This window comes from Nomascus leucogenys, chromosome 2 (genome assembly GCF_006542625.1).
Source record: "Nomascus leucogenys isolate Asia chromosome 2, Asia_NLE_v1, whole genome shotgun sequence".
NCBI classification, from domain to species: domain Eukaryota; kingdom Metazoa; phylum Chordata; class Mammalia; order Primates; family Hylobatidae; genus Nomascus; species Nomascus leucogenys.
The window spans coordinates 24556608-24583351 of NC_044382.1; the positions used below are offsets into that span (position 1 = coordinate 24556608).

The window sequence follows — 26744 nt, forward strand, 5'->3', positions numbered from 1 at the left end:
AACCCAGCTTAGCCACTATGTGTGCCTATACGGAGAGGGGAATGGCCAGGCATCCCTCAAAGCATTGATATCCTCATGGACATAAAACAGAGAGAAACTGGGAATGGCCAGAATCTGTCATTTAAGACCTGTGGGAATGTTCAGCCTGGGGAGGTTGTTTTTCCTTTCAAATTCTTAATCCCTACAAACGAAGAGTGATAGCTGTAGTTACCATTTACTTCTCTCATCTCAACTCTTTATAACAAACCAATGCAAAGAACTCAAGGAGAGCATAGCTGTGTTTGACTGTGAGCTGATAATAATAGCAATAGCACCTAATGCTCATCACATGCCAGGCACTGTGCTGAGAACATTAAATAGTTTTATATGCATATTACAGATTAGGAAACTGAGGCACAGAGAGGTTAAAGTCACCTGCTCAAAGCTCTAAAGTAGAAGCGTTGAAATTTAAACCCACAGGTCTGACTCTGGAGCCTGTGATATTTTTTTTTTTTTTTTTTAGATGGAGTCTCACTCTGTTGCCCAGGTTGGAGAACAGTGGCGTGATCTCCACTCACTGCAAGCTCCGCCTCCCGGGTTCACGCCATTCTCCTGCCTTAGCCTCTTGAGTAGCTGGGACTACAGGCGCCCGCCACCACGCCCAGCTAATTTTTTGTATTTTTAGTAGAGATGGGGTTTCATCCTTTTAGCCAGGATGGTCTCAATCTCCTGACCTTCTGATCCGCCCACCTCGGCCTCCCAAAGTGCTGGGATTACAGGCATGAGCCACCATGCCCAGCCTGGAGCCTGTGATCTTAACCACTCTGCCACTTACAAGCTGTGCCATCGTGCTTAAGTTACTTAATTTTTTCTAAGCCTTACGTTTGTAATCTGTGAATTAATCTCTGTTGTAAAGACAAACAGAGAAATCAGATGAAAATGTGAAATGGGGATGAAAGCAACTCCACAAGGTAGTTCAAAGCATTAAATGAAGTAACGTAAGTGAAGTATTAAGATTTAGCATCAGTATGGTCCCACTGCACAATTCCAAGGATGTTATTTACACACATAGATGTGCTACAAGGCAGTCCTGCCTGGTGCAATGCCTGTCATGGTAGAAATGTTCAAATGCTATCATTATTATTCATTACCATTGTATGACAACATCAATAATCAGGGTTAAGAACCAAGGGGAAAGCTGCTCATCCATGAAGGCAGTGTCAGTTCCTTCCAAGAGCTCTCCTTTGCTACCATCTATTCTGATTTCTGCTTCCTCAGAACGCTGTCAAGCCATCTCTCACGGGACATCTTGGTTTTTATGAGCAATTTCAGAGCATGTCTTACTTCCCTAAACAGATGATGTAAACTTCTGCAGGGCAGACACTGGCCCTCCAGAAGCAAAAGGCTTTCGGGAACTATGGAGATTTAAAATGTCCACAACTTCTTCCACATTCCTCCCTCCAAGAAGTGGAGTTGAATTCTTTTTTTGCACATAGGCTGAACTTCATGACTCATTTCTGATAGGATAAAATGTCCATGATGATATATAACTTTGGAGACTAGGTCCTAGAAGGACTGTGGCTTCATGCTTGCTCTCTCCCCGTCTCTTGGATGGTGTGCTCTGGGGAAAGTGAGCGGCCATGCTTCAAGGACACTCAAGCTTCCTCATGAAGAGGTCTTGTGTTGAGGAACTGCGGTCTCCTTCCGGCTGCCAAGGGAGTGAGCCATCTTGGAAGTAGATTAACCAGCTCCAGTTGAGACTTCAGATGCCTGCAGGGCTGGCCAAAAATCTTGATAGCAACCTCATGAGAGACACTGTACCACCACCACCCAGCTAAGCCCAAATTCCTGACCCACAGAAACTTTAAGACAATAAACGTTTGTTGTGTTACGCTGCCACATTTTGTTATGCAGCACTATATCACCAAAACGGGAAATGCGTGGTGAGTTTAACAGCAAGCAGACAACAGGAAAGTCACAGTTTCAGAGCAGAAGGAGTAACCTGCACACATGGATGAGATTTTCCCTGTTGTTAAGACAAAAGAGAAATCAGATGGAAGACCTGAGACACCCTGGCTTCATGCAATCAGACTTTTGCTCAAAAATCACCAAGGGAAAAAGAGAGGGGAAAGTGTAGATGAAGGTTGACTGAACAGTTCAATACTGCACTCCCTCCAGAGAGGCCATAGTGGGGGCTCCAGCTCTATCCCCTGCTCTTCCCTCCCCAGCCCCAGGACCACCCTCCAACCACACAGCCTGCCTGCAAGTTCCCCAAAGGCACCAAGCCCTTTCCCGCCCTCTTGCCTTTGTACCTGAGGGGTCCTCCTCCTCCTGGCATCCCTTTCCTCATTTATTCATTTTTATTCATTGAGTTTTTAAAACCGTTTTACTGTAAAATAATTTCAAACTAATAGGAAAGATGCAAGACTGGTACAGAGGATTCTGTATATCCTTTATCCACACTGGCTGTTATCATTATCCACATCTGTTTTATCATTCTCTCTCCCTCTCCCGCATCTACCTGTATCTACAATTTTTTTCTAAGCCATTTGTGAGAAAGTTGAAGACATGATAACCCTTTATTCCTAAATTCTTCAGTGTGTATTTTCTAAGAATACAGACAACAAAATCAAGAAACTTCACACTGATACAATACTATTATCTAATCTACAGTTCATATTCAAATTTTGCTAGTTGTTCCAATAATGTCCTTTATGTGTAATTTATTTTTTTCTGGTTCAGGATCTAATCCAAGATGGTTTATTCCTTTTTTCACTCATCAAATATGTCACATGCCACGCACTCCGTAGAGCACTGGGAATAAAATAGTGGGGGGGGGGGAACAGGTACAGCCACTGTCCTATGACACTTACAGTTTAATAGAGAGGCATGTTAATCAAATAATCACACTTATTATAAGTCTGTATAATCACAAACTAACACACATGCTTTAATGCCTGAGGGGCTGAGGGTTGGGGTAGAAGGGGGTCAGAAAGTTCTCTTGGAATAGGGACACCTGAGCTGCCATTAGAAGGGTGAGGCAGGATTAGCCAAGCAAAACTGTGTGTGTGTGTGTGTGTGTGTGTGTGTGTGTGTGTGTGTGTGTGTGTGTATGCATGTGTGCGTGCGTGCATGCGCTTGTGTGCACGGTAGGTAACTGGAAGAGTGCTCCATGTAGTGACAGTGACATGTGCCAAGGCTCTGTTGCAGAAGGACACATGGCTTGTTGGAGGTCAGAGTGGTTGGAGGGCAGAGGTGGGTGAGGGCACAGTGGGTAGGGGGCCAGGGGTGGAGTTTGGTCTTTATCCTGGAACAGGAAGCCACTTAGGCTTTCCCAGTGGCATAATTTACATTTCCAAAAGATAACTCTGACTGCTGCGTGGAGAAAGGAAGTGAAAATGATGCAGGTCAACCATCCCTTAGCCTCAATTCCAAAGTCGAAACAGGCTTTTTAAATAACTTTAAAAAAATAACTCATTTAGTGACAAAGCCTGACTTGAATAGACATGAGGCTATTTATAGCCTTGATTTATCCTCTTACTGTGAATACATTTTTGCTGCAGAAAAAAAATGAGTTTGATTATGGGGAGCACTGTAAACCCCACCAGAGCTATTACATAATAATACATGCACTTTACTAACATTCCTAAATCAGAAAGGCTATTCTGCCAGTGTTAGAGACTGACTGTTGCATGCCCCCAAAACTCCTACGTTGAAATCCTAACCCCCAAGGTGACGGTATTACGAGATGGGGCCTTTGGAAGGTAATTAGGTCATGAAGGTGGAGCCATCGTGAATGGGATTAGTGCCCTTGTAAGTAGAGACATGAGTGCTTGCTCTCTTTCTGCTCTCTGCCACATGAGGACACAGCAGGAAAGTCGCTGTCTATAAATTAGGAAGAGAGCCCTCAGCAAGAACCGGACCATGGTGGCACCCTGATCTTGGATTCCCAGCCTCCAGAACTGTGAGCAATAAATGTTTCTTGTTTAAGCCACACAGTCCATAGTACTCTATTGCAGCAGCCCAAACTCACTGAGACAGTCAGTTATTAATTTATTGCCTCTCAGCTCCAAACCCACCTTCACTGCCTGCTATGCAAAAATGGTTCTGGACCCTTAAACGTGTTTTCATTGCCAGCTAACATGATGTTAACAGTGGTTAGTAGAAGATGCTGGAGAGACACTGCAGAAGGAAAGGCTTTTTTCACCCTGGTTCTGGTGTGTTCAGTAGGCAGGCAGCATGGGTGGCGTCTCTGGCACTAGCCTCCTGCAGAGTGCATGGCCTCTCCATGTCTAGCTCCTGCAGTACGCGTAGCTTCTCCATTGCCTAGCTCCTGTGGTGTGCAGCAACCACTGGCATCCAGCGACCAATAGCTTCTCCCAGCACCCATTCCCTCGGGTGGTTTTTCAGCAGAATGTCTTCCATGATACCTTACCATGTGTTTCTTCCTCCAGCACCCTAGCAGGCAGATTTCCTGTGAACTTTGCTGGGGTGGCACTGTAGTGACTTCTCTACCACTCAGTAAGCATAGCTGTGCCCTCTCCAACAAAGTCAGGATCTCAGCCTACGGGGGCCTCTTCCTTGGGTGCTGTTATCTCAACACTGGGGGTAGGAGGTGTTCCTCTATTTGCCATTCCTATATTCTTTAGAGTGTTGTTCACTTCTTAATAGCCAATTTTCAATACTCTAATCTCCTGTTACAGTAAATAATTCTTTATATTAAACTTCCTGTGTTCAAATCACTTTGTGGTTTCTCTGTCCTGACTGAACTTTGACCAATAATTCTGAATGCTAAAATATGCCTAATACACAGGGTTTGGGCTAAGAGATTCCAGACCTGTAATCCTAAGGGTATCTATGTGCCACTTTTTAAATGCCAGGCACTATTCCAAGTGTTTTGTGTATGTGAATTCCTTTAATCCTGATAACTAACCTATGAAGTAGGTACTATTATCAGGCCCATTTTAAAATGTAAGAAATGAGAGAGAGAAAATAAAAGATTATGGAAATTTCTCAAAGTCACACAGCTAGTAAAGGGCAGAGCTGGGATTCAATCCTAGGCAAATCCATGGCTTTATAAGCCTGAGGTGAGTGGGAGGGGCAGGTAGAGGTGGCAGCCGGGAAGCCAGCGTGAAGGCTAACATGAATCCTTCACTGTGCTCTCAGGCCTGTGCTCACTCCACCTATGGCATGCATCCCACTGCCCTGGAATTATCTATCTAATGGGCCAGCTGGTCCTCAAGGACCGAGACCATGTCCTTTCCTCTTAGAATGTCAAGTGCTTAGCAGAGAACCAGCCTGGGGCATGCACAGTGTTCAGTCAAAAACTGCTGGATAAATGACATATTGAATGAAGAAGAAATGCAGACCTAAATGCCAGCTACACAGCAGGCTGAGCCTTCCAGGTCAGGTCCTGTGCCTGGAGTGCCCTGGCCTCTCAAGAGCTGTCCTGCGAGCACCTCTGCCTTGTCTGGTCTGGTTGCAAACATCTGACAGTGGTTAACAACATGGCTTCCCGATCTCTTTCAACTATTGAACTCCAGGACCCATACGAAAGCAAATCTGGTCACCCAACTTCTCTGCCCAACACCCTTCATGCTCCTGGGAACTGGAGGATGGAGTGTCGCTCATGACCTGGCCCTATCTGTGTTTTAGCCTCTCCCAGCCCCACTCCTGGGGCCAGGAATAATGAGCTTAGGAGACCCTGCACACCCTATGCTGTTTTCCCAACTCTGGACTTTTGACTGCACTATCCCCTCTACCTGGAATCCCTTCACTACCCACCCCATGCCCAGCCATTTCCCTGTCTGGCTAAACCATCCCACTCCCCGTAAAAGACTTAGGTCAGGATTCCCTCCTTCAGGGAGCCTTTTCTGCTTACCCATCCTGCCCGTCCGGGTCCACCGGCTCTCCTATGTGCTCACATAGAACCTGGTACCTACAGCTACCAAGAAAGATCTCACTGTACTCTGACTTGACCTGTTTAGTATGTGGAGCCCAGAGAAGTGGTTAAGGCCCAGGACTCTGTAGGCCAGTCACAGCCCCACCAGTGACCAGCTGTGTGACCTTGGGTGAAACATTTCATCTCCCTGATGAACCTGCAACCTCCCTGCAACCAGACCAGATAAGGCAGAGGCGCTCCCAGGACAGCTCTCGAGAGGCCAGGGCACTCCAGGCACAGGACCTGAACTGGAAGGCTCAGCCTGCTGTGTAGCTGGCATTTAGGTCTGCAGTTCTTTGCCCTTCAATATGTCATTTATCCAGCAGTTTTTGACTGAATGTTGAGCATGCCCCAGGCTGGTTCTGCCTTCATCCATAAAATGGGGCTAATTAGAGTGAGTATGTTATTGGGTTGCTGTGAGGATCAAAGATGATAATGTATGCAAAGTGCTTAACACTGTGCCTGGCAAAAACAGTCTGCAACAGTAGTAACGGATTCCTTAAGCTCAAAGGCTGCACGTTACACATCTTGGTGGCCTCAGAACCTAGCATAGCATCTGGACCACAGAAAGGCACAGTGGATGAATGAATCTCTCCGCCCCAATAGCCTCCAAACTGGTCTCCCTGCCTCCTGTGGCTCCTGCGTTGCCACAGTTACCTTTCTGAGGCCTAGCCCTGATCAAGTCATCCTCTGCTCAAAAACTATCCACGGCTTCCTTGCCTCCTGCAGGTCAGCCTCCCTGGCCTAGCAATCAGGGACCCTGTGACCTGGCCCTCACCCACTTTTCCAGCTACTCTCTAACAGACACGTGAAATTTCAGTGACTCTGCCTTTCGCTGTTCTTGAAAGAGGCTCCCCACTTCCTGCCACCTGAGAGACCCCAATCCCACCATGTACACTTTGCTAAAGTTTTAACCTTCTTCAGGACCATCTTAAAAATCAGCACCTTTCAGAAGTCCTTCCTGATCACAAACAGGGTGCTGCTCTCTTCCTCTTGGCTTCCCGCAGCACTGGCTGATCTCCTGTTGCAGCACTCGTCATGCTCTGCCTGACGCACTGCATCCCTGTGAACTTGTCTGCGTCCCTTTTTAGACTAGGAGCTCTCTCAAGGCAGCGGCTCTTTTTTGTATCTATCACATAGTAATCCCCCAAATCAATTTAGTGGGGACCCAGAACAAAAATAAATTGTTGAGCTCAGAACAAAAGGATAATAAAGTTAAGTGAAAGGCAGTATGTACCATGTGTTTATTCACTGGGATTCAAGGCTAATGGCTCAGGTTTTTTTTTTAAGAGGTTGATCTCTTAATAAGCAGAGTGGCTTTAGTTAAAGAATATATATGTGCAGTGTAATATGCTAATCCTCCACAGAAAGAGAGGATCTTTTCCATGAATTAAAAAGAAATGTAAGTAGCTAGAAGAGATTAAGACAATTATCCCTGCCTTTGCAAAGGTGTTTTATCTATCTGCCTACAAATATAACATACAGACACACTCATACACACACACAACACAATCTGATGAGAAAATGGAAAATGGTCCATGTATTAGTTCCCTAGGGCTACCATAACAAAGTACCATAAAGTGGGTGGCTTCGAACAACAGAAATTTATTGTGTCACAGTTCTGGAGGCTTGAAATTCAAAATCAAGGTATTGGCAGGGCTATCCTATCTCCAAAGCCTCTAGGGGAGATGCTTCCTTCCTCCTCTTTCAGCTGCTGTAGCCCCAGGTGTACCTTGGCTTAAGGCAGCATCACTCCAGTCTCTGCCTACAGCTTTTCACAGCCGTCTTCCCTCTCTGTGTCTCTGCATCTCTTCTCCTCTTCTTAAAAGGATATCAGTCAGTCACAGAGGATTAAGGGCCCACCCTGTTCCAGCATGACATCATCTTGATTGGTTACATTTGCAACAAACCTATTTCCAAATTAGGTCACATTCTGAGGTGCCGCGAGTAAGGACTTTGCCGTATCCTTTTGAGAGACATGATTCAACCCACGAGCCCATTTACCCAGTTACTGGGAGCTGCAGTCCTTGGGAAAGCCTGGGGCACGACCAGCAGCCCTATTCCTTAAGATGCTCCCTCTAGACTGCAGGGATGCTTCTCACAAAAGAAGTAAGCAGGGGTCCACCCTTATATTTTCCTCCTAAGAACCAGGGGGAAAAATATAATCCCAGACAAGCTACTTACTTCATATTCTAAAGACTATCTGGAGGGAGAGAACCAAACGGGTCCTCATCCAGAGATACTACCAACGAAGCCACGTGGACTGAGGACAGGAGCTGCTTCTGATTAAAAGATCTCAGAAAAACGGTGTCCTTTGACTGTTGCCTTAGGGAGCTAACACTTTTGAGGCCTTCTGATCTCAATAGGGGAGAAGGAAGTCTGTTTCTTCCCCCACTATGAGAACACAGCCCCTTAGGATGAAAGTGTGCAATTTCCCACAACACCAAGAACAGAGTGGTGTCCAAATGAAACACGGAGGAGTGGCGAGAAGAAACATGGAGCAGTCAGAGTCCTATCTGTAGGGTATCTGGGAACACAGGTATGCATGCATTCATTCATTAATTCAACAAATATTCACTGAGCACCTGCCATGTGCCAGCACTATAAGGTACAGCAGTAAATAAGACACACAAGGTCCCTACCCTCATGGTGTTTAGTATCTACTGGAGCAGAGAAATAAACAAGTAAATAAATAAGCAAGGTGACTCCAGACAGTGCTAAGTTGCTATGTGGACATTTCACAGTTGATCAAGTCGCAGAGTGGGTAGGAAAGAGGTACTTCAGATGGTACGTTCACGGAAGCCCTCTCTAAGGAGGTGACTTTGGAGCCAAGACCTAAAAGATGAGGAGGAACCAGTCCTGCTATAATCTTGGGGAAGAGTATTCCAGGCAGGACCACATGTAAAGGTCCTGAAGAAGGACCATGCTGGATGTGTAAGAAGGCTAATGCAGCTGCTGTGCTGTGACTGACAGGAGGAGACACAGTGAGCCCAGAGGGTAAGCAGGGCCAGACAAGACAAGGGTCTGTGCTGTGTTTCAGTGCAGCAGTGGAAGCCATTGAAGAGTTTAAGGAAAGAGGCGGAAACCTCTGATTTACCCTTGCAAATGTGTACTGGGGCTGTGCATAAAGAATGGACTATGATTTCAGGGTGGAGGTGGGAGAGGAGCCAGGAGGCTGTGGCAGGAATCCAGGTGAGATGTGACGGGCTGGTGGGAAGCGGGAAGAAAATAGGTGGATTTGGAATCTGTTTCAGAGATGCAGTCAGATCCAGCAGAGAATTCAGGGCCTCACTGAATATCAAAAGCTGGAGGGATCCTTAGAACTTGTCATCCCAATTAACACAGCTTATATAGGAGAGGACGGAGGCACCCTTGAGTCAGGGACCCAACTAGGGTCACTAGGCAACTCAAGGTGGCTCCTACCTGAGGAGTCAGGCTCCTGCCTCAAAACCCAGGGCTCTTTCATCATGAAAAGACTAGAAAGCGGTCAGCAAACCATGGCCTGGCAATCCAGCTTGCTGACTACTTTTGCAAATAAAGCTTTATTGGAACACAGCACTCTCATTGGTTTATGTAGTGTCTATGGCCACCCTCACGCTACAAAGACAGATTGAGTAGTTGTGGCAGAGACTATATGGCCTGTAAAAACCTAGAATATTCTCTGGACTAAAAGATCACATAAAACACAGTGGTCAAGTTTGGGAATGGAACTTTTCGAAAGAGGAGGAAGCCCAGGCTCACAAGAGAGAGCTCTAGGATCTCTTCTTCCCAGCTGGAGCCTCATCCAAGGGGATGTCCTGCTAGGAAGGCTCCTTCAACAATACATTCCTCCACCTAGGGAAATGGCAATACATGGCACTATAACATTCACGCCACCACAGTTGTACAAATTAAGTTTTGTAGGCATTTCCAAGAGACAGATTAATTCTAACTGGAAAGATCAGGGAAGGCTTTCTGGGGAGAAAAAGATTTCAGAGGTGCCTGAAGGGATGGGTAGAGGGTACTCAAGAAATTCTTAGGTCACCTCTGAGCCACAGCAGACTACCTAGGACTCTGCTGAGCTAAAGGAGGTGAGTTCCCCATCACTGGAGGTGTTCAAGTCAAAGATAGTAACCATTTGGCAGGGATAAGGTTGAGGGAGACTGGATATGATAAAAGATACAATTCCTTGAAATTGTGGATTCCACCATGGTAGGCTTATGGCTTCTTTAGTGTCATTTCTCATCATATTTGCTAAGAGAGACACACAGCATGGAGACTATCAGGGTTGCTGGGGGAGGTGGAAGGAAAGACAGAGAAACACACACAGACAGAGAGAGGAGAGGCCTGAGAATAGGAGATAGGTGAAAGAGTCATACTCACACCCAAAGTCAAAGAGAGTCCATACAAGTCACAGAGGGAGGAAACTCACACCAGGGCTTCCCCCCACCCTTAACTGCTACAGAGAACAAAAGAAAGCAAAAGCCTGACAATTAGAGTTAAAACTAATCAAATGTCCCTTTAATACCTCTGGCTTGGCACTTGGCAGCCTTCTTAATGTGCCCCATTGTTCCCTGGCAGGGCTTGGATGGCGGGAGCCCTCAGCTGCCTCTCTCGCTGCCAGGGGAGAGTGCGGGATAGCAGGCGAGGGGGGTCTAAGCTGTGAAAGGAAGAAGCAGGGAGGTGCACCCCAGGCTGACTCTGCTGGGAGACCCCAACCCCACAAGCAGAGAGGCCCCACCCTAGTGGGAAAGACAGCTTATACCACACCAGTGTCTGACAACCACCCAGAGGGAGGGGTGGCAGGAAGAGTTATGGGTGGGAAAAATGACTCTGCTCGTGCCAAGAAGGTATTATTCCCACTTACAGGTGAGGAAATGGAGGCCAAAAGATGTTAAAAGACTTGCCCAGAGGAGTCAATAAAATATGGTAGCTAAGAGCACAAGTTGGAGAGTCAGAAATCTGAGTTTGAGTCCCACCACTTGTTTCTTGTACAGGCCTGGGAAGTGACTTAAGTTTCCTGAGCCTCAGTTTTCCCATCTGTAAAATGACAACAGTAAGGGCACTCACCCCTTGGGATTACAGTGCTGATGAACTGAGATGGGCACAATGCATGGCACGCAGTAAGAGCTCAATAAACTAATGATCATCATTGTTTCTGCTGTGGAGCCAGTGCTCAAGGACAAAGCTAACTCCTGGCCACCACACTGAGCTGTGCTCCACACTCCATGCTCCACTGCCACACCAGGAGCCACCTAGAGCCTCTAAGGGAAGGTTCTTGAAATGGCGGCAGAAGGGCCCCCACTCCTGCCCGGGCAACGAACCCTACTTTCAGAGACATGAGTGGCTATGTTCAGCTGCCTCTGGGGGGGACCTAAGCTGTTCTCATCCAGGTTCTCTCTTTCCTAGAAACATCCTGGGTGCCTGTGAGGTCCCCTCAGACCAGGGAGTGGAGCATGTACCATTTCTGCTGGGAAAGCTGTCTTCACTCTCATTTAATGGATCCTAACACTTGCCCAATAATAGGAAGATACATTCTGGGGTTTCCTGACATGTCAGGAAGCACAGGCAGAAAACAAGGTGGATTCTATATCTACATCATTTCTTCTTTTTTTTTTTCCTCGAGACGGAGTCTTGCTCTGTTGCCCAGGCTGGAGTGCAGTGGTGCTATCTCAGCTCACTGCAACCTCCGCCTCCCAGCTTCAAATGATTCTCCTACCTCAGCCTGCTGAGGAGCTGGGATTACAGGAGCGCGCCACTACACTTGGCTAATTTTTGTATTTTTAGTAGAGATGGGGTTTCACCGTGTTGGCCAGGCTGGTGTCAAACTCCTGATCTCGTCATCTGCCCACGTTGGCCTCCCAAAGTGCTGGGATTACAGGTGTGAGCCACCATGCCTGGCCTGTACCTACATCATTTCTAACAAATCTAGAGCAGCCCCTGACATGGCTAAAAAAAAACAAAAACAAAACAAAAAAAACTTTATTAGACAGGGTAGACCTGAAATTCAGATACCTGGAAACAGACAGAAGCAAGGTAAATGGTTTCTTGAGCTGAGATAGAGCAAGAATCATCTAAATATAAACATAAGTGAGTCTGTCAGAACCTAAGGTTTATATACTTATACTTCCAAGTAATTATTATTTTTTCTCTGAAAAGTACATTAGTCTTAGAGACAGAAGGATTAGCGTCAACTTACTGGCTTTGTGACGAGTCGTGTCACTTATGCTCTTTGAACCTCAGTTTTTGCATCGTGAAATGGGGACTGTAAGCCCCGCCCTGCCTCTACCATGACACAGAACTGGGAAAAGGCTATGGGAATTTGCATATCATAAAGGAGGGCTCCCAAAGTCGAATGTCTCCTGCAGCCCGGCCAGTTGTGTGAAAGGGTGAGGTGCCCAGGTTTGAGACCACTAAGTGCAGCAGGGGTGGTGGCCAACTGGAGAGCTAGGGTCTGTCTAGAGGAGACAGCTGCTCCCACATCCAGCAAATTCTCACAAAACTTGAAACTGAACTCAGCAGCTGGACTTTCGATTTAAAAAAAACAAAACAACAACAACAAAAAACAGAAATTAGTATAGAATTGTCTTAAAATAGGAAATATTCTCATGTTTAGGTACTGGTAACATCTAAACATTTAAAAATAAAGAAACCCAACTATCTATGGGCCAGCACTGTTCAAGGCACACAAAACATATCTCTGGGCTGCATCTGGCCCACAGACCACCAGTTTGCAACTTCCATTAAAGTATACAGGTAAGGTGATTAAAAATACATAAAGGTCAAAGAAATTAATAAAAGAAGCTCTCTGAATGAAACAGCCATTAAGGTTTATTATTAATAAAATAACCACAATTCCAAACGACAGACCCTGGCTCTCCAAGAACAGAATTACTAACTTTTCACTGAAATTAGGTACCAAATTTAGAAACTGGTTATTTCACAAATAGGTACACACACACACATTTTAACTCTCAGCAGCTGACTGATCAATACTCAGGAGGAAACATGCAAAAAATAACAGTTTTCAGTTGAGAACATACAATGTGCTTTAGCAGCAGGACGTAATTTTCACATACACACCCTTGCCAGATGTTTCCAACCTGTTCCCTCGAAGAAACCCCCTTCCCTCCAGAAGCCCGTCGGCCCCGCTGCTCAGCAGCCCGACTCTCAGAGGAGGCTGACATTTGTAACTCACAAGGGAGACCCACACAAACACACACACACAACCCTGGAGAACTGGGCTCGTGGGAGTCTGCCTGAGTGCGGCATACAGGCGGCACGTGGGACTTGCTATAATCCCTGCCCTGGCACGGCTGCCTGGGTATTCAGCTGAAAGAGCTTTCTGGAGCCAACAACAACAAATCCAAGAACCAGGCTCATGGGGCTGTCAGTGATAACCTCCCACTGAGGCCTCCTCAAGTCCCTGTGAGCAGGGGCAGACCCACAGACTCGCCCCAGACTATCTAGTCAGTGGCTGGTGCAGATACCGGAAGGAAGCATCCCACCTGGGCTGGAATCCTGTTTCCATCACTTCCTAGCTGCATGGCCCTGGATATGTTACCTGACCTCTCTGTACCTCAATCCTCACAACTTTAATTTAATTTAATCTAATCATCACCACGACATTAGGAAGTAGCGATGACTTTGCTCATTTTAGGAGAAGGAGCCGGAAGACCCAGAGGTCAGGCACAGAGCTGGCAAGTGGCAGAGCTGGGCCTAGGGATCAGGTCACATTGGTTCCCAACTCCACACTCGCTCCTCTGCTCTCTCCAGTACAAGGGAGAGGTTTACGGGGTCTCCACAATACTACCCCTTCTCAAGAGACCCACTAGTTCAGCCCATCACCCACATAGAGGCACCTCATCCTTGCCCATGGCAGGAAGGCAGAGCACCCATCCTAGAAGAGCAGCAGACTGTGGGCATCAACGGAAAACAAAGCTCTGTGGCCCCAGCCAATCCTTGCAGCCCACAGGAGAGGGATTCCAAAGTGCACCTCCCATCCCTGTCCTGAACTAGAGCCTGATCTGCTCGCATCAGATACAGTGCCACTTCTAAAAGTACCACAGAGCTCCCCTGTGGGTGCTGATAGACAACTTGGGAAGCTGCAGATAAACACACTCCCCAGGAACAGAAGTTCAAGGGCTGGTTCCAAAGCACTCCTGGGGAGAATGGAGTGGGTCCCTGGGGAAAGAGAGGTCTGTCTCCTGTCAGGTGGGTGGAGAGGAGTTCCCTGTTGGACCCTCAGTAGGATTTGTTAAATATGTGATCCTCGGCCAAGCCCAAACCAGCGCCTTCATGCTCCTTGGGCATGGATCCTTAACATGGATCCTTAACAGTCACCATCCTTAACAGGCTCCCTAGGGATTGTGAAGCACCCTGAAGTTCAAGAAGAACCATTCCTAAGGCTAAGCTTCCAGTACTCAGCCAGCAGTTACTGAGTACCAACCATATGATTCACTTACTCACTCACCCCCTCAGCCATTTAGCAAATATTTTAGGCAAACAAGAGTGACCAAGAGAGAGGTTAGTTCCTGCCTTTAGGAAGCAGACAGTCTGGACAGATTAAAAACAATTACAGCATTGCATGACAGATTTATATACAGGTCTCTGGGCCCTCGGTGGAAAGAATGCTAACCCAAGTTGCCCTGGCAGGGGTTAGTCAGGTCTAGGGGCAAGGTTGCAGGGAAGAAGGATGTTAGAAGTCTTCTGGAAGGGCCTCTGATCTAAGTAGGCAGATGAGAAAATCAAGGCTCAGAGGAGCCAAGACCCTTGAGTGACCCTTGGGGGCTGGAGTAACCAAAGAACACTTCCCGGAGGCAGCAGGCTATGAGCTGAATCTAGAAGGATACAGAGGGTCTGGGTTGTCGACAGTGGGAGTTGAGAAGGCATCCCCAACAATTGCTTCGCATTCCAAAGTTTCAGGGAGAGGGGTACAAAGAGCAGCTTCTGCATGCACAATTTCCTTCCCACCCCCAATAATCAGAGACTGTACCCACCTGGCTTCTTCCACTTCTTCTGAACCCTGTGCTGTCAAGCCAACCACTTATCTTTGAATTGCTCACCTTCTAGACAATGACAATGTTATGCAGCCCTCCCTACCTCCACCAAAGGGAAGCCACAGAGAATTGAGTCCCTTCCAGAGGCGAGGCACTTCACAAAGACAGCAGCATCACCATGTTTACCGAGCACTTGTTCTGTACCAAGCATTGTGTTTGGTGTTTTGCCCACAGTGACTCACTGAACCCTCACGAGAACTCTCTGCCACAGTTAACATTACTACCATTTTACAGACTAAGAATTCCAGGCACACAGGTCAAGCTTGCCCAAGCCTCGGGTTTTGAATCAGGCAGTGTAGCTCCAAAGCTAGAGCACTATACGCAGCCCCACATGCCTCAAACCAAGAAGAACAGAGACAGAAGGAGGCTGAGGAAGAGGTTTCTCTTCCAGAGCACACCACCACCACATGACCCTATGCACTCCACTTCAGCTACTGAAGAGGCTGTCTTAGGGCAATGATCTCTCTCACCTGCTCAGATGTCCAGGCTTGCAGGAAGGGCTTAAGGGGCAGGGGTGGAAGACAGGTCCGTTGTCCTGCTCAGATATGGAGGAAGTATGGTGGTTAAGGACTTAGCACTAGGTCAGAGTTCAAATACCAGCTCCACCACTACATGCTGTGCATCCTTGGGCAAGCACCTGCCCCTCTTCGAGCTTCGGTTCCTTCCTTCTTTCCTACCTGGTTACAACAATATTTAACAGATGTACAGGTAAAGGACCTAGCAGAGTAAGTGCTAAATAAATGGTAACTGCTATTACTACTATTAACATTATCAACCATATCATCATCATTCTTTGGATCAGTATCATTTTATGCTGTGGCTTTCATTACCTGAGAAAACTGAAGACAATTTAGCATCTGAAGCTCAGCATTCTCTTAAAGCCACAGGGAAGGAAAAAAACAGGCCTGCTTTTTTCTTTTCTCTCCTATCTACACTCAGCAGAGGGCAGCAAACAGGAACCATCCAAAGATAAGAGAGAGAGAAGAGAGACACATGGAGAGAAAGCTACACACGCATAAATACACACCCACCCACCACAGCAAGCAGAATTGTTTAGCTTCCTCTAGCTTCCAAAGTATGAACACTCCACCTCCTCCAGCTAAGAGGGCCAGGCAGAAAAAACGTGGAAGCTGCAGAGACAGAAGTTCTTTTTCAGCTTGAGAGAAATTTTCAATGAATTGACTTTTAGTGTGTATGGGGGCAGGGGAGACAGTTCTCGGGACGTCTGTGAGGGGAAAGGAAGGCAGCGGCAGAACTGGTAAGTAAGATTCAATAAAGACAGCTTTCAACCGCTCTTCATCTCCACCCTCCACTGTGTGTTGGCAAGCATTTGCACCCAAGCCTTCCTCAGCAACAAACTGAGGTCCACACAGCTAATCATCTCAGCCAAGGGGTGGCAGTGCTGGAATGAAAACACAGACCTCCAGACTGCAGGTTCAGTGCCCAAAAATGGTTAGTTCTTGCCTTTAGGAAGCAGACAGTCTGGACAGATTAAAAACAATTACAGCATTGCATGACAGATTTATATACAGGTCTCCCGGCCCTGGTTGGAAAGAATGCTAACCCAGGCTGCCCCGGCAGGGGTTAGTCAGGTCTAGGGGCAAGGCTGCAGGGAAGATGGATGTTAGACAGGGTCCAGGGTGGCAAAGGGGTTTTCTCTCCAGGACCAAATCTCAGCCCCAAGGAGTGATTATTGCCTGGAACACTGTGTCAGCAGGACTCTGGAGTGGATATTTGTGGGCTTCTTCTCTAGATATCTTCCTCCTCTTCCCAAAAGCAGCACCCAGAGTCTTCTCTGGGGAACTGCTCTTCTTAGATCTGGGTAACCTGACTCCACTCCTAGCTCCAGGGTAGGTAAAGTCAATCAATACAGCTTCTCCTCCTGAAATCTGCGAACGGTTCAGACAGCACATTAGATCCAAAGTGGACCGGTAATACCTAAAATCTTGCTAGAACTTACAGAAAAGATGTTCTCTGTCTTCTGTAGAAGCTACCAGAGGAGACCGAGCCTCTCCTCTAGGATCTAGGTGTGGATCTGAGGTCTGAAAGAGCTACTACCATTTTTTGCTGCCATGGAGCCTCAGAATAGAACAAAGCCAACACACAGAGAAAGTCAGAACCAACAGAAACCAGAGGAAAGGAGACTGAGCCCTGACGATGCCACAAACCTCTAGATCACACCATACCTGAAGCCAACTACAGTCACGGGAGCCAATATATTCCCTTATTCATTTCAGCCCACATGGCTCAATTTGTTTTGTTACTTGCAACTGATAGAGAATCTGAGGTGGTTCTTAGGCTCAAGTTCTCTCTGTCTGTCAGGGATAGCAGTAATCGTGCCATGTACTACACAGCCTTTAATTCCTCTACTCTTCTCCCTTTGCCACCTTAAATTTTAATCCATTTTAGTTGCTTTTAAAACTATAAAATGAGGCTGGGTGTGGTGGCTCATGCCTGTAATCCCAGCACTTTGGGAGGCTGAGGTGGGCAGGTCACCTGAGGTCAAGAGTTTGAGACCAGCCTGACCCACACGGAAAAACTCCATCTCTACTAAAAATACAAAATTAGCCAGGCTTGGTGGCGCATGCCTATAATCCCAGCTACTTGGGAAGGCTGAGGCAGGATAATCACTTGAACCTGGGAGGTGGAGGTTGCGACGGGCCAAGATCGCACCATTGCACTCCAGCCTGGGCAACAAGAGCAAAACTCCATCTCAAAACAAAAACAAAAACAAAAACAAAACACTATAAAATGTTGGAAAGAAAATGTACAAAAATAGGTCTACAAAAAAATAGTCAGATAGGTTCCAGCAGATAATTGGTCTCATTAAGCAGTGGCCTCCGAAATTTGGGGTGATAATCTTGGCTCCTGAAAGAAATAATGGTAGAGAAGGATCAAATATTAGTATATGGAGGGAAAAAAATTTCTCATGGTGAAACAGAACAAGAACTTGGAGAATGGATTCTGATCTGCGTTCCTCCCTATGGGAACTTGTTTAATTTGTTTCCCCTTTTCTCGGCCTCAGTTTTCATACCTACAAATTGAGGAGATTGGACTAGATGACTTCTGCAGCCCCCTGCCTGCTCTGATATATTTCAATCATTCAGCAAACACATCCTGTCTTCCAAGTGCCAAATCTTGTGCTTTGTGCTAGAGGAGGATGTGTTCCTACCTTAAGACATTTCCAGCAGGGAGGCCATGATACACTTCTTGCCGTTGGAATTCACGTGTATATGCGCTACCTCCTTTCCCCACTCTACTGCGCATGAAGAGAGAAGTTCTCTGAAGACTCTTATTCAAGGCCTTCCCTTACCAGTTCTGACACATATATGGGATGCAGAGGGTCAGATATATGTAAAACACAGAAAGCTCTGCAAACACAGTCAGGAGCATTTAGCTGCCACGGGGGTTACTTGTAGCTGCCAGGTTTGCCTCAAGGTGCTTTTGATTCAGTGAGGAGATCCTGATGCCATCTCTGTGTAAGAGCTGACTGTGGACAAGGTACAATTAGCAAGCTAGATGGTTATCTTTTAAATGGGCTTTTGCTTTTCATTCCTGATTCCATTATCTGTTACCGTGTCACTGGAACCAACAGATCAAAGGCTGAACATCCTTAGACTACAGCCTGAGAAAAGACATTCAAATATGAACATACCCTTAAGTTGTGGCCTCATTACAAGTTAGATACAGAGGCCTGTTTAAATATACTATCACTATTCAGACGTGCTTCCAAGCATACTCACAGAACCTCAGGATGTAAGAGTTGGAAAAGCACTAACACAGTATCTATTCCCTACATTGCTAATGAGTTTCCATATGTCATTAACTCTACTTGAGTAGCCCTGCTGAGAAACAGTCTGAGCCCAAGTCTGGTATTAGTAACAAAAAGATTGACTAGCAATGTCTGCCCTGGCCATGGGAGGGGAAGCATCATTACAATATGCATTTGCATTTTCCCTTCTGAATCTAAGCCTCACTTCACAGATGATGAATCCAAGGCCCAGAGAGGTTAAACCTCTTTCCTGAGGACACACAGTGAGTTTAGGGCAGGAGAAAGGACTAAAAGCCAGGTCTCTGTTCCCAGGCCTTCCTCAGTTGGACTCCTTGGTAGACAGCAAGCCAAGAATGAGAGAAAGAATGTTCTGGCAAATCAACAACCCTTCCCTAGTGGCATCAGATTTCACCTGGGCATGCAGACAGAGGAGTGATTAGCAAGCTAAAGGATACTAGCCCTTCTGTGGAAAATTCAGGAAATCGTTCCAAGGCTACATTTCTATACTTAACTTTCTGATGGGCAAGGCTTCTGCCACCAGGAAGACTGAAAAAAGAGAAAAAAACATATTGATTTCTGGATGTTCTAAGAATAAAGTTCAGCTCTAACACAATGAAAAAGAAATCCTGATACTTGAAAATTAAAGTCACCGGTATTCCATTATTCCACCAATTTCTATTCCACATATGCTATTATCCAGTGAAGTCATTTTTCAACAAGAGATTATGGCTCAGAAATGAGGAGAGACTGCACTGAGTTTCCTAACTTGAGCTTTTAATAACCTGTCCCAAACCTGGAATATGAAACAGACTGTTGAATTAAACCAAGATGTTAAACAGATTGGGGCTTGGAATGAGAGGGACCCACAAATTAAAAGGAAGATGGCTTCAAGACTGGCATTTCTTGCTTGGTTTTGCAGTTTCCCAAGAAGCCAACTGTCTGACCAGATGACTGCTGAAATCCTAGAAGCATTATGTGTCCTTTATAAATCAGCTATCCCACCCAGCTCCAGAGGTACACCCAGGATGAGCTGGCATGACAGTTATGTAGACTTTCATTCTAGCAGATGATAAACACTCTTAATTTGAAACTCTGTCCTTTAATCCAGTGGAGAAATCAAGGAGTTAGAGGACTACTCAAGTAGTGGATATGTTACTCTCAAAGAATCTTCTTTCAAACCCATATGGAACACATTTTTCATTTGGATAAAGTCCTGTCAGACTTCCCTCCAGTGCCTCTGCAGTTATTTCTACCAGAAGGATCAACGAGATGCTCAAAGATGATTCTCAACAATTACAAGAATGACAGGCTGAGCTCAGAACTGGTCAGCCCTGTCGAAAGTGCTCTGTATGCTCAAGATGCCAGATTTCCCAGATAGCAGCCTGGCATGTTACGTGTATGTTCCAGTACACTGGGATGAGGGATGGAACACCATCACTCCGAGAAGTCAGCCTCTTTCCTCAAGGCCAGCTGACATTCAAACAAGGGACCGGGGGCCAAGCCCAGTGCTCTGCATCTGTGGGAGAGTGAAACAAAAAGGGGCTGTGTGGAAATTTGGCAGGGCGTTCTTGAAAGGCAGCAGATGAATGCTGAATCCTGTAGCACCTAGAAGAGCTTATCATTGGGGAAACAGCTCCATTCTGCTGCTCCCAGGAAGCAAAGAGATCTTCTTTAGAGCAAGAATAATCAGTTGGTATCCCCCCCAACCCCCCAAACCCCTTTCACCACTTTTTCCTCCTCCTCTTCATGCTATTCCAGAGAAAAAGAAATGAACAAAAACTAGATCTTCCCAGATGAGCCTGTCTATCCATTTCAGTTAGGGGCTCTGAGCAGCACCCAGCTGTTGCTCCCCTTTCTCCCTGCCCAAAAGGCTGCCTTACTCCATCAATACCCTCTTGCGCAAGTGAGTAATTTACTTTGAAAGCTCAGGCCAAACTGGCAGTTAACCTTGACCTTCTCTACACATCTGGGTCTACAGAAATGAAAATCAGGATGTCTTTGGCATCTATAGCAAATGAAATACGAGGGCTTTCTCCAAGAAGAGGCAGAATGTCAAGCGCTATTTTAGAATGGGCTACAGCTATTCTAAAGGAGAGTTTGCACTAGGGTAGGACACTCCCCCTTGACCTGGGGCTGTGTCCAGTATGGAGCCTCCACAGCTAGGGATGCTACAAGGAACTCCGGACTCAAGACAGAAAAAAAGAAGGGACCATTGTATTCCTCATTGATTAACTGATAGTATCACAGAATGTTAGAACTGGACCAATAATCATGGTTTACAGATCAAGAAAGTAAGGCTCAGAGAAGGAGATGAAAGGTGATCAAGGACACACACAGTAAGTTAGTGGTAGAGCTGAGGTCAGAACCCTGGAACTCCTGACTCTGATGCGGGTACTGAATAGGAACAGAGGAAAGAGATTTCATGAAAGGAAAATCCATACAGATACAGAATTTCAGGGAGAGAGGTCTAAGCTAGCTGTCAGGGTTTGAACCAGGGGTTTAGGAAAGAGATGGAAACCTTAGTTTCTAAACAGTAAGTTCTACCAGAAAGATCAATGAGACCCTCTGGGATGCTTTGCAACAATTAATAGAGTGACAGGCAGAGCTCAAATTGGTCAGCTCTGTAGCAAACAGCCCTCTGTGCTCCAGATGCCAGACTGCCTAGACAGCAGCCTGATACTGGGAAGAATAAGGAAAACCATCAATCTCAGAAAAGCCAGCCTCTTTCGTCGAGGCCAGCCAACAATCAGTCAAGTCTGACCCTGATACACAAATTATCCACTTCTCATGGGACCAGAGAAATCCCGTAAGAAAGCCTGAAATGTTCCACTATATGAAACAGTCTAAGCAATACACTCACTAGCACCTCCTGGGAGGGTGGGAGTGATGTGACAGAGCTTCTGCTATCAGGGAGCTGCTAGTCTAAATGCGTGCACGCACACACACACACAAACATACATGGGTAAGTTCAAAGGAGGCAGAAACCATTCTGATCCCAGTTTTGGCTGCAATAAACACTACAAACTAACCAGACTAGACAAGTTCAGAAGAGATAGGGGAGGCTTCTGGTGTTCCATCCTCAGGACACTGGGCACCAATAGCCTCTGGGACATTTTGGGGGTCCCCCCACCAGAGCCCCACCTCTGGACTCCCATAAGGTCAAAGGCAGCAGGTCCTTCAAGGACCAGGAGCTTACCCCCTTCTCCACCCCCAGGGGCTTGAAGCATTAAGCGGAGCATGATCTTTACATTCTGCAAGGAATCCACAGGATCTGAGAAAGGAAAAGGCTAGAGTTGGGGGGTGGGGGTGTTGAATAAATGGGGAGAAGAGGAAGGCCTGGGTGTCTCGTTGGGCAGATGAGAAATCAGGAAAAGGGCTGACCTGAGCAAAGAACACTGGGATCAGCAGGTAGGGGTTGTGGGGGGGGGGGGGTGGGAGGAGGGGAGCAGAGAGGACCTGGACACCAAATAGAAGAACCAGAATCTTCATTCCTATTGGCACAAGGCAGGAGTCATCCTGGGATACAGGGATGCAGATAGGATCCTTCAAAAGAGATCCGCTGGAAGACGTCAAGGAATACTAGACGGGGACAGAAAGGAAGGTGGTAACATGTGGTGAGAAATAGCGTCCTGAGTTCTAGTTCGGACTCAGTCTCTGACTGGCGTGGGACCCTGGACAAGTCCTGACAGGACTCAGTTTTCCCATCTGGAAAATGGGAAGAGCTGAAGAGTCTCGGAGCTGACTCTGAGGAGGCAGACAGCAGAAGGTGGAGGAAGGAACCACAGGCTAAACGTGAATTCGGGAAGGGGGTGTTCCCGGCCTGTAGCAACGGGGAGACTCACCTGTCCCGCCGCCGGCGCCACTGCCGCCCCCGATCCCCCAGGGGTGCCGTCGGGCTGCCGCTCGCGGTAGAGCGCCCAAAGCCCCACGTTGGGCAGGAGGACCAGGGCCGCCAGCACCAGCGCCACCGCCTGCAGGAGCCGCTTCTCCTTCCGCCTCATCGGGGCCGGTCAGCCCCGCCGCGCCCCGCCGGCCCCGCCGCGCCGCCCCCAGCTCCGCGCGTCCGCCCGTCCGCCCGGCGGCGGCAGCACCTCAGCGAGCAGAAGCGGCCGCGGCGCCGGCCCCGCTCCAACTCCGCGGCACTTCCGCCGCTCGCCGGCCGGGGAGCCGGGCGCCGCCACCACGCCGCCGGCACGGGGGGGTCGTGGCCACCGCCCCCGCCGACCCCGGGCCCCGCCGAGGAGCCCCCTCCGAGCCGCCCGCCCCCGCGTCGACCGCCGACTCTCTGCTCCGCCGGCTCGGCCCTCTCGCGGAGCGTCTCGGCCCGCCTGGGCGCGGCAGGGTGCCGGGCCGGAGCGCTTCCCCCCTCTCGAGCCGCGATGGTGCGTCCCGCTCCTCGGCGGCTCCCCCGCCCTCTGGAGCTTTGCGAAAGTCCCGGAGTTGGCGAGTTGGGCGCTAACTGGTGCGGGCTGGGCCCCGCTGGGTGGGGTGCATGTCCGCGCGCCCGGGTACCCTGCCGCCCCGCCCGGCAACCTCCTCCCGGGACTGCAGCCGAACGTTTGCTGCCTCCCTGGGGATATGCAAATAGTGCTGTGGCCCCGCCGGGCGTTCTGCGCCTGCAGCCCCCGGGGCTGTCACTTCCAGACCACCTAGGCTCGGCCCTCAGGACCTGCGGACCTACTTTGACCCCGGCGACTCGGTGTTCCCGGCCATGAAACGGGGTCACAGCCGTGCTCCACGCTCACCGTTCCGCGGGCGGGCCCTGGTTTTCTTCCTCTAGGAGGCCCCTGGCGTTAGGTGTGAACGCCCTCTGCAAACTGTGGGGAGCTGTGCCCGCCCGCCGCCCGTCTGTAGATCCTGCAAACCGGCGGGTAGGTGACAGTGGCCTCTCTGCGGCACTTTTCCTCACGCAAGTCCAACCCCCTTGGAGTTAGAATGTCCTGCATTCTCACGCGTGCTTTTGGACCCTAAGCGCACTGAGCCCTTCCCGGAAAGCTCTCAGCAAACTGTTGGCGAGCGCCACTATGTGCCAAACACTGTGCCAGGCTCTGAGATGAAATGAAAACAGACCTGAGCCCTGAGGTCTGGGAGCTGAAACACGAAACACGTAATTTCACTAGACCAGGCAATGTGTCTGTAACTGTGGCGAGGGCTTTGACAGAGGAGTCGGGCTTCTGGGCGATGCGGAGGGCCGCGGAGCTGGACTCCGACGGTGATGCCAGCCAGCGGCTCCTCCTCGGGGCGCTCGACGCTGGTCACTTAGCTGCCTCCTCCCTGATGCGGTGGAACGGAGCACCCCCTTGGCTGCCTTACTCTCTGCCACCCCCACATTCGTCCTCTTGATTCTCTGCTTCTGTAGCTCAGCGGCTGACCCTCGTGCCTAGGCGCCCCTAGTCCTTGACCAGCGTTGTGACAACTCTTGCCTCCCAGTTCTTCCAGTTCCAGGCTGAGCGATGGGGATTCAGTTTTCTGACATCACAGCTCAGTTCTTGATTTCTTTAGCAAAACCTTCAAGGCTTCCATCACCTCTGCTCTAGAGTCCATCACAGTCCTCTCCTATGACCTGCTAGGGCTGATCAAACGTTCTGGCTCCTGCCCTGCTCTGCCCTGCCCTGAACTTCGCTCAGCCTGTTGCAGGCTTTGTGTTTTCCTTCTTGTGCTGTTGACCACGCAGCTCCTTCTACCCATAAAACCCCCTTCTCTAGGTCAGTGGAAATCTTGTTCATCCTTCCGTGTCTAGTTGAACTGCCACCTCCTCCACGAAGCCTTCTAAAACTCCTCCTCAGGGAACTGTTGTCTTTCTTTGGATTTCCATCACAATAATGCTTACCTTTTATTGAGTGCTTACTCTGTGTCAGGCACCATGTTAAGCCCTTGAGATGCATTACCTCTTTAAATGCTCACAGTTACCCTGTGAGGTACGTGCTTTTCTTATACCCATTGGCAAATGAAACTCAGATTTAAAAATGCATGTAATCCCAGCACTTTGGGAGGCCAAGTCAGGCAGATCACGAGGTCAAGAGATGGAGACCATCCTGGCCAACATGGTGAAACCCCATCTCTACTAAAAATACAAAAATTAGCTGGGTGTGGTGGCAGGCACCTGTAATCCCAGCTACTTGGGAGGCTGAGGCAGGAGAATCGCTTGAACCCAGGAAGCAGAGGTTGCAGTCAGCCGAGATCGTGCCACTGCACTCCAGCCTGGCGACAGAGTGAGACTCTATCTCAAAAAATAAATAAATAAATAAATAAATGTGGCAGCCAGAATGATCTTGTTTTATCCAAGGTTAGATTGTATCGCCCCTCTGCTCAAATCCCTACAGTGGCTTCCCACCTCTCATTAGGTTCCTAAAAAAGTACAGGATCCTACATCCCATATACGATCAGCCCTCACTCCTTCCTGTCCTTATTGTGTCCCAGTGACATTGGCCTCCTTGCTGTTCCTCAGAGCATGCCTCAGGCAGGCACAGTCCTGCCTCAGGACCTTTGCACCTGTTGTTACCTCTGACTAGAATGGCCATTTTTCTATTTCTAGCTCCTAACTCTATGTCTTTTTTAAAACAGTTTTTTTTGTGATAAACATACGTAAAACTGATCATTTGAACTATTTTAAAGTGTACAATTCAGCGGCATTATGTAAATGCACATTGTTGTGCAGCTATCATGGCTATCTATCTCCAGAACTGGTCATCAACCCAACTGAAACTCTGTACCCATTAAACACTAACTCCCTATTATCCTCTCACCACAACTGCTGGGAACCACCCACCATTCTACTTTATCCTTTTTGAATTTGACTGTTCTACGTATCTCATGTAAGTGGAATCATATCATATTAGTTCTTTTGTTTTGGGTTTATTTCACTCATAATATTTTTCAGATTCACTTGTGTTGTAACATGTATCTGAGTTTCATTCTTTTTTTTTTTTTTTTTTTTTTTTGACACAGTGTCTTATTCTGTTGCCCAGGCAGGTGTGCAGTGGTGCAGTCGCTGGTGCAGTCATAAGATCATAGCTGGTTGCAGCCTCAAACTCCTGGGCTCAAGCCACCCTCCCACCGCAGCCTCCTAAGTAGCTTGAACTACCGGCCCATGCCACCACACCCAGCTGATTTTTAAAAAATCTTTTGTGGAGACCAGGTCTAGCTATGTTGCCCAGGCTGGCCTCAAACTCCTGGCCTCAAATGATCCTCTCACCTTGGCCTCCCAAAGTGCTGATATTACAGGTGTGAGCCACTACGTTCAGCCAAATTTCATTCCTTTTTTCAAGATTGAATACTATTCCATTGTATGTATGCCACATTTTGTTTATTCATTCATCCGTAGATGGATATTTGGGTTGTTTCTACCTTTTGGCTACTGTGAATAATGTTGCTATGAATAGCCCTATGTCTTTTATACTGCAGTGGATACACAGTATTTAGGTAATTAGATAATGTTGCAAAAAACTTTTATGTGCCGCTATAGCACTGAGCACAGTGCTGGTAACAGAGCAGCTAGAATGTTCTTTTTACAAACACAAGGCTAACTCTGCTGCTGGGACTTGCCTATGGCTTCTCTTCATGTTAGAATATGTCTATGAAGCCAGGCATGGTGGCATGTGTCTGTAGTTCTGTCTACTCTGGAGGCTGAGGTGAGAGGATTGAGCCCAGGAGTTCAGGCTGCGGTGAGCTATGATCACAGAATTGCACTCCAGCCTGGGTAACAAAGCAAGACCAAGTCTCTCAAAACAAATAAACAGAAAACAACCTACAATCTGTGAGAATCCTTACCACAACCCATAAAGCCTTACATTATTTGACCCAACTTCTAATTTTTGCCTTCTTTCCTTCTCTTCTAGTTACAATGGTCTTGCTATATTCCTCAAATATATACCAAATTGATGATTCCCTCAGGGCCTTTGCAAATTTACTGTGCCCTTGTCTAGAAATCTCTTTCTCTACACCTTTGCATGGTTCTCTCTCCGCCTTCTCTCAAGAACCAGATCAGGGGTCCTGCCTCAGAGAGAGCTTCCCC

At 47.7% G+C, this 26744-nt stretch overlaps 1 protein-coding gene across 3 annotated transcripts in view; it reads right to left on the minus strand.

Annotated features, from left to right (window-relative positions):
* GALNT10 (polypeptide N-acetylgalactosaminyltransferase 10) overlaps positions 1–22868 on the minus strand; it is a 230581-nt gene extending 207713 nt beyond the window's left edge. For all 3 annotated transcript variants that reach the window (XM_030826071.1, XM_030826063.1, XM_030826057.1), the window contains exon 1: positions 22573–22868. In XM_030826071.1, coding sequence (XP_030681931.1) covers positions 22573–22731 — 159 coding nt within the window. In that variant the 5' untranslated portion in view covers positions 22732–22868. The remainder of the gene's footprint in view (positions 1–22572) is intronic.
* Between the last annotated feature and the right edge of the window lie 3876 nt (positions 22869–26744).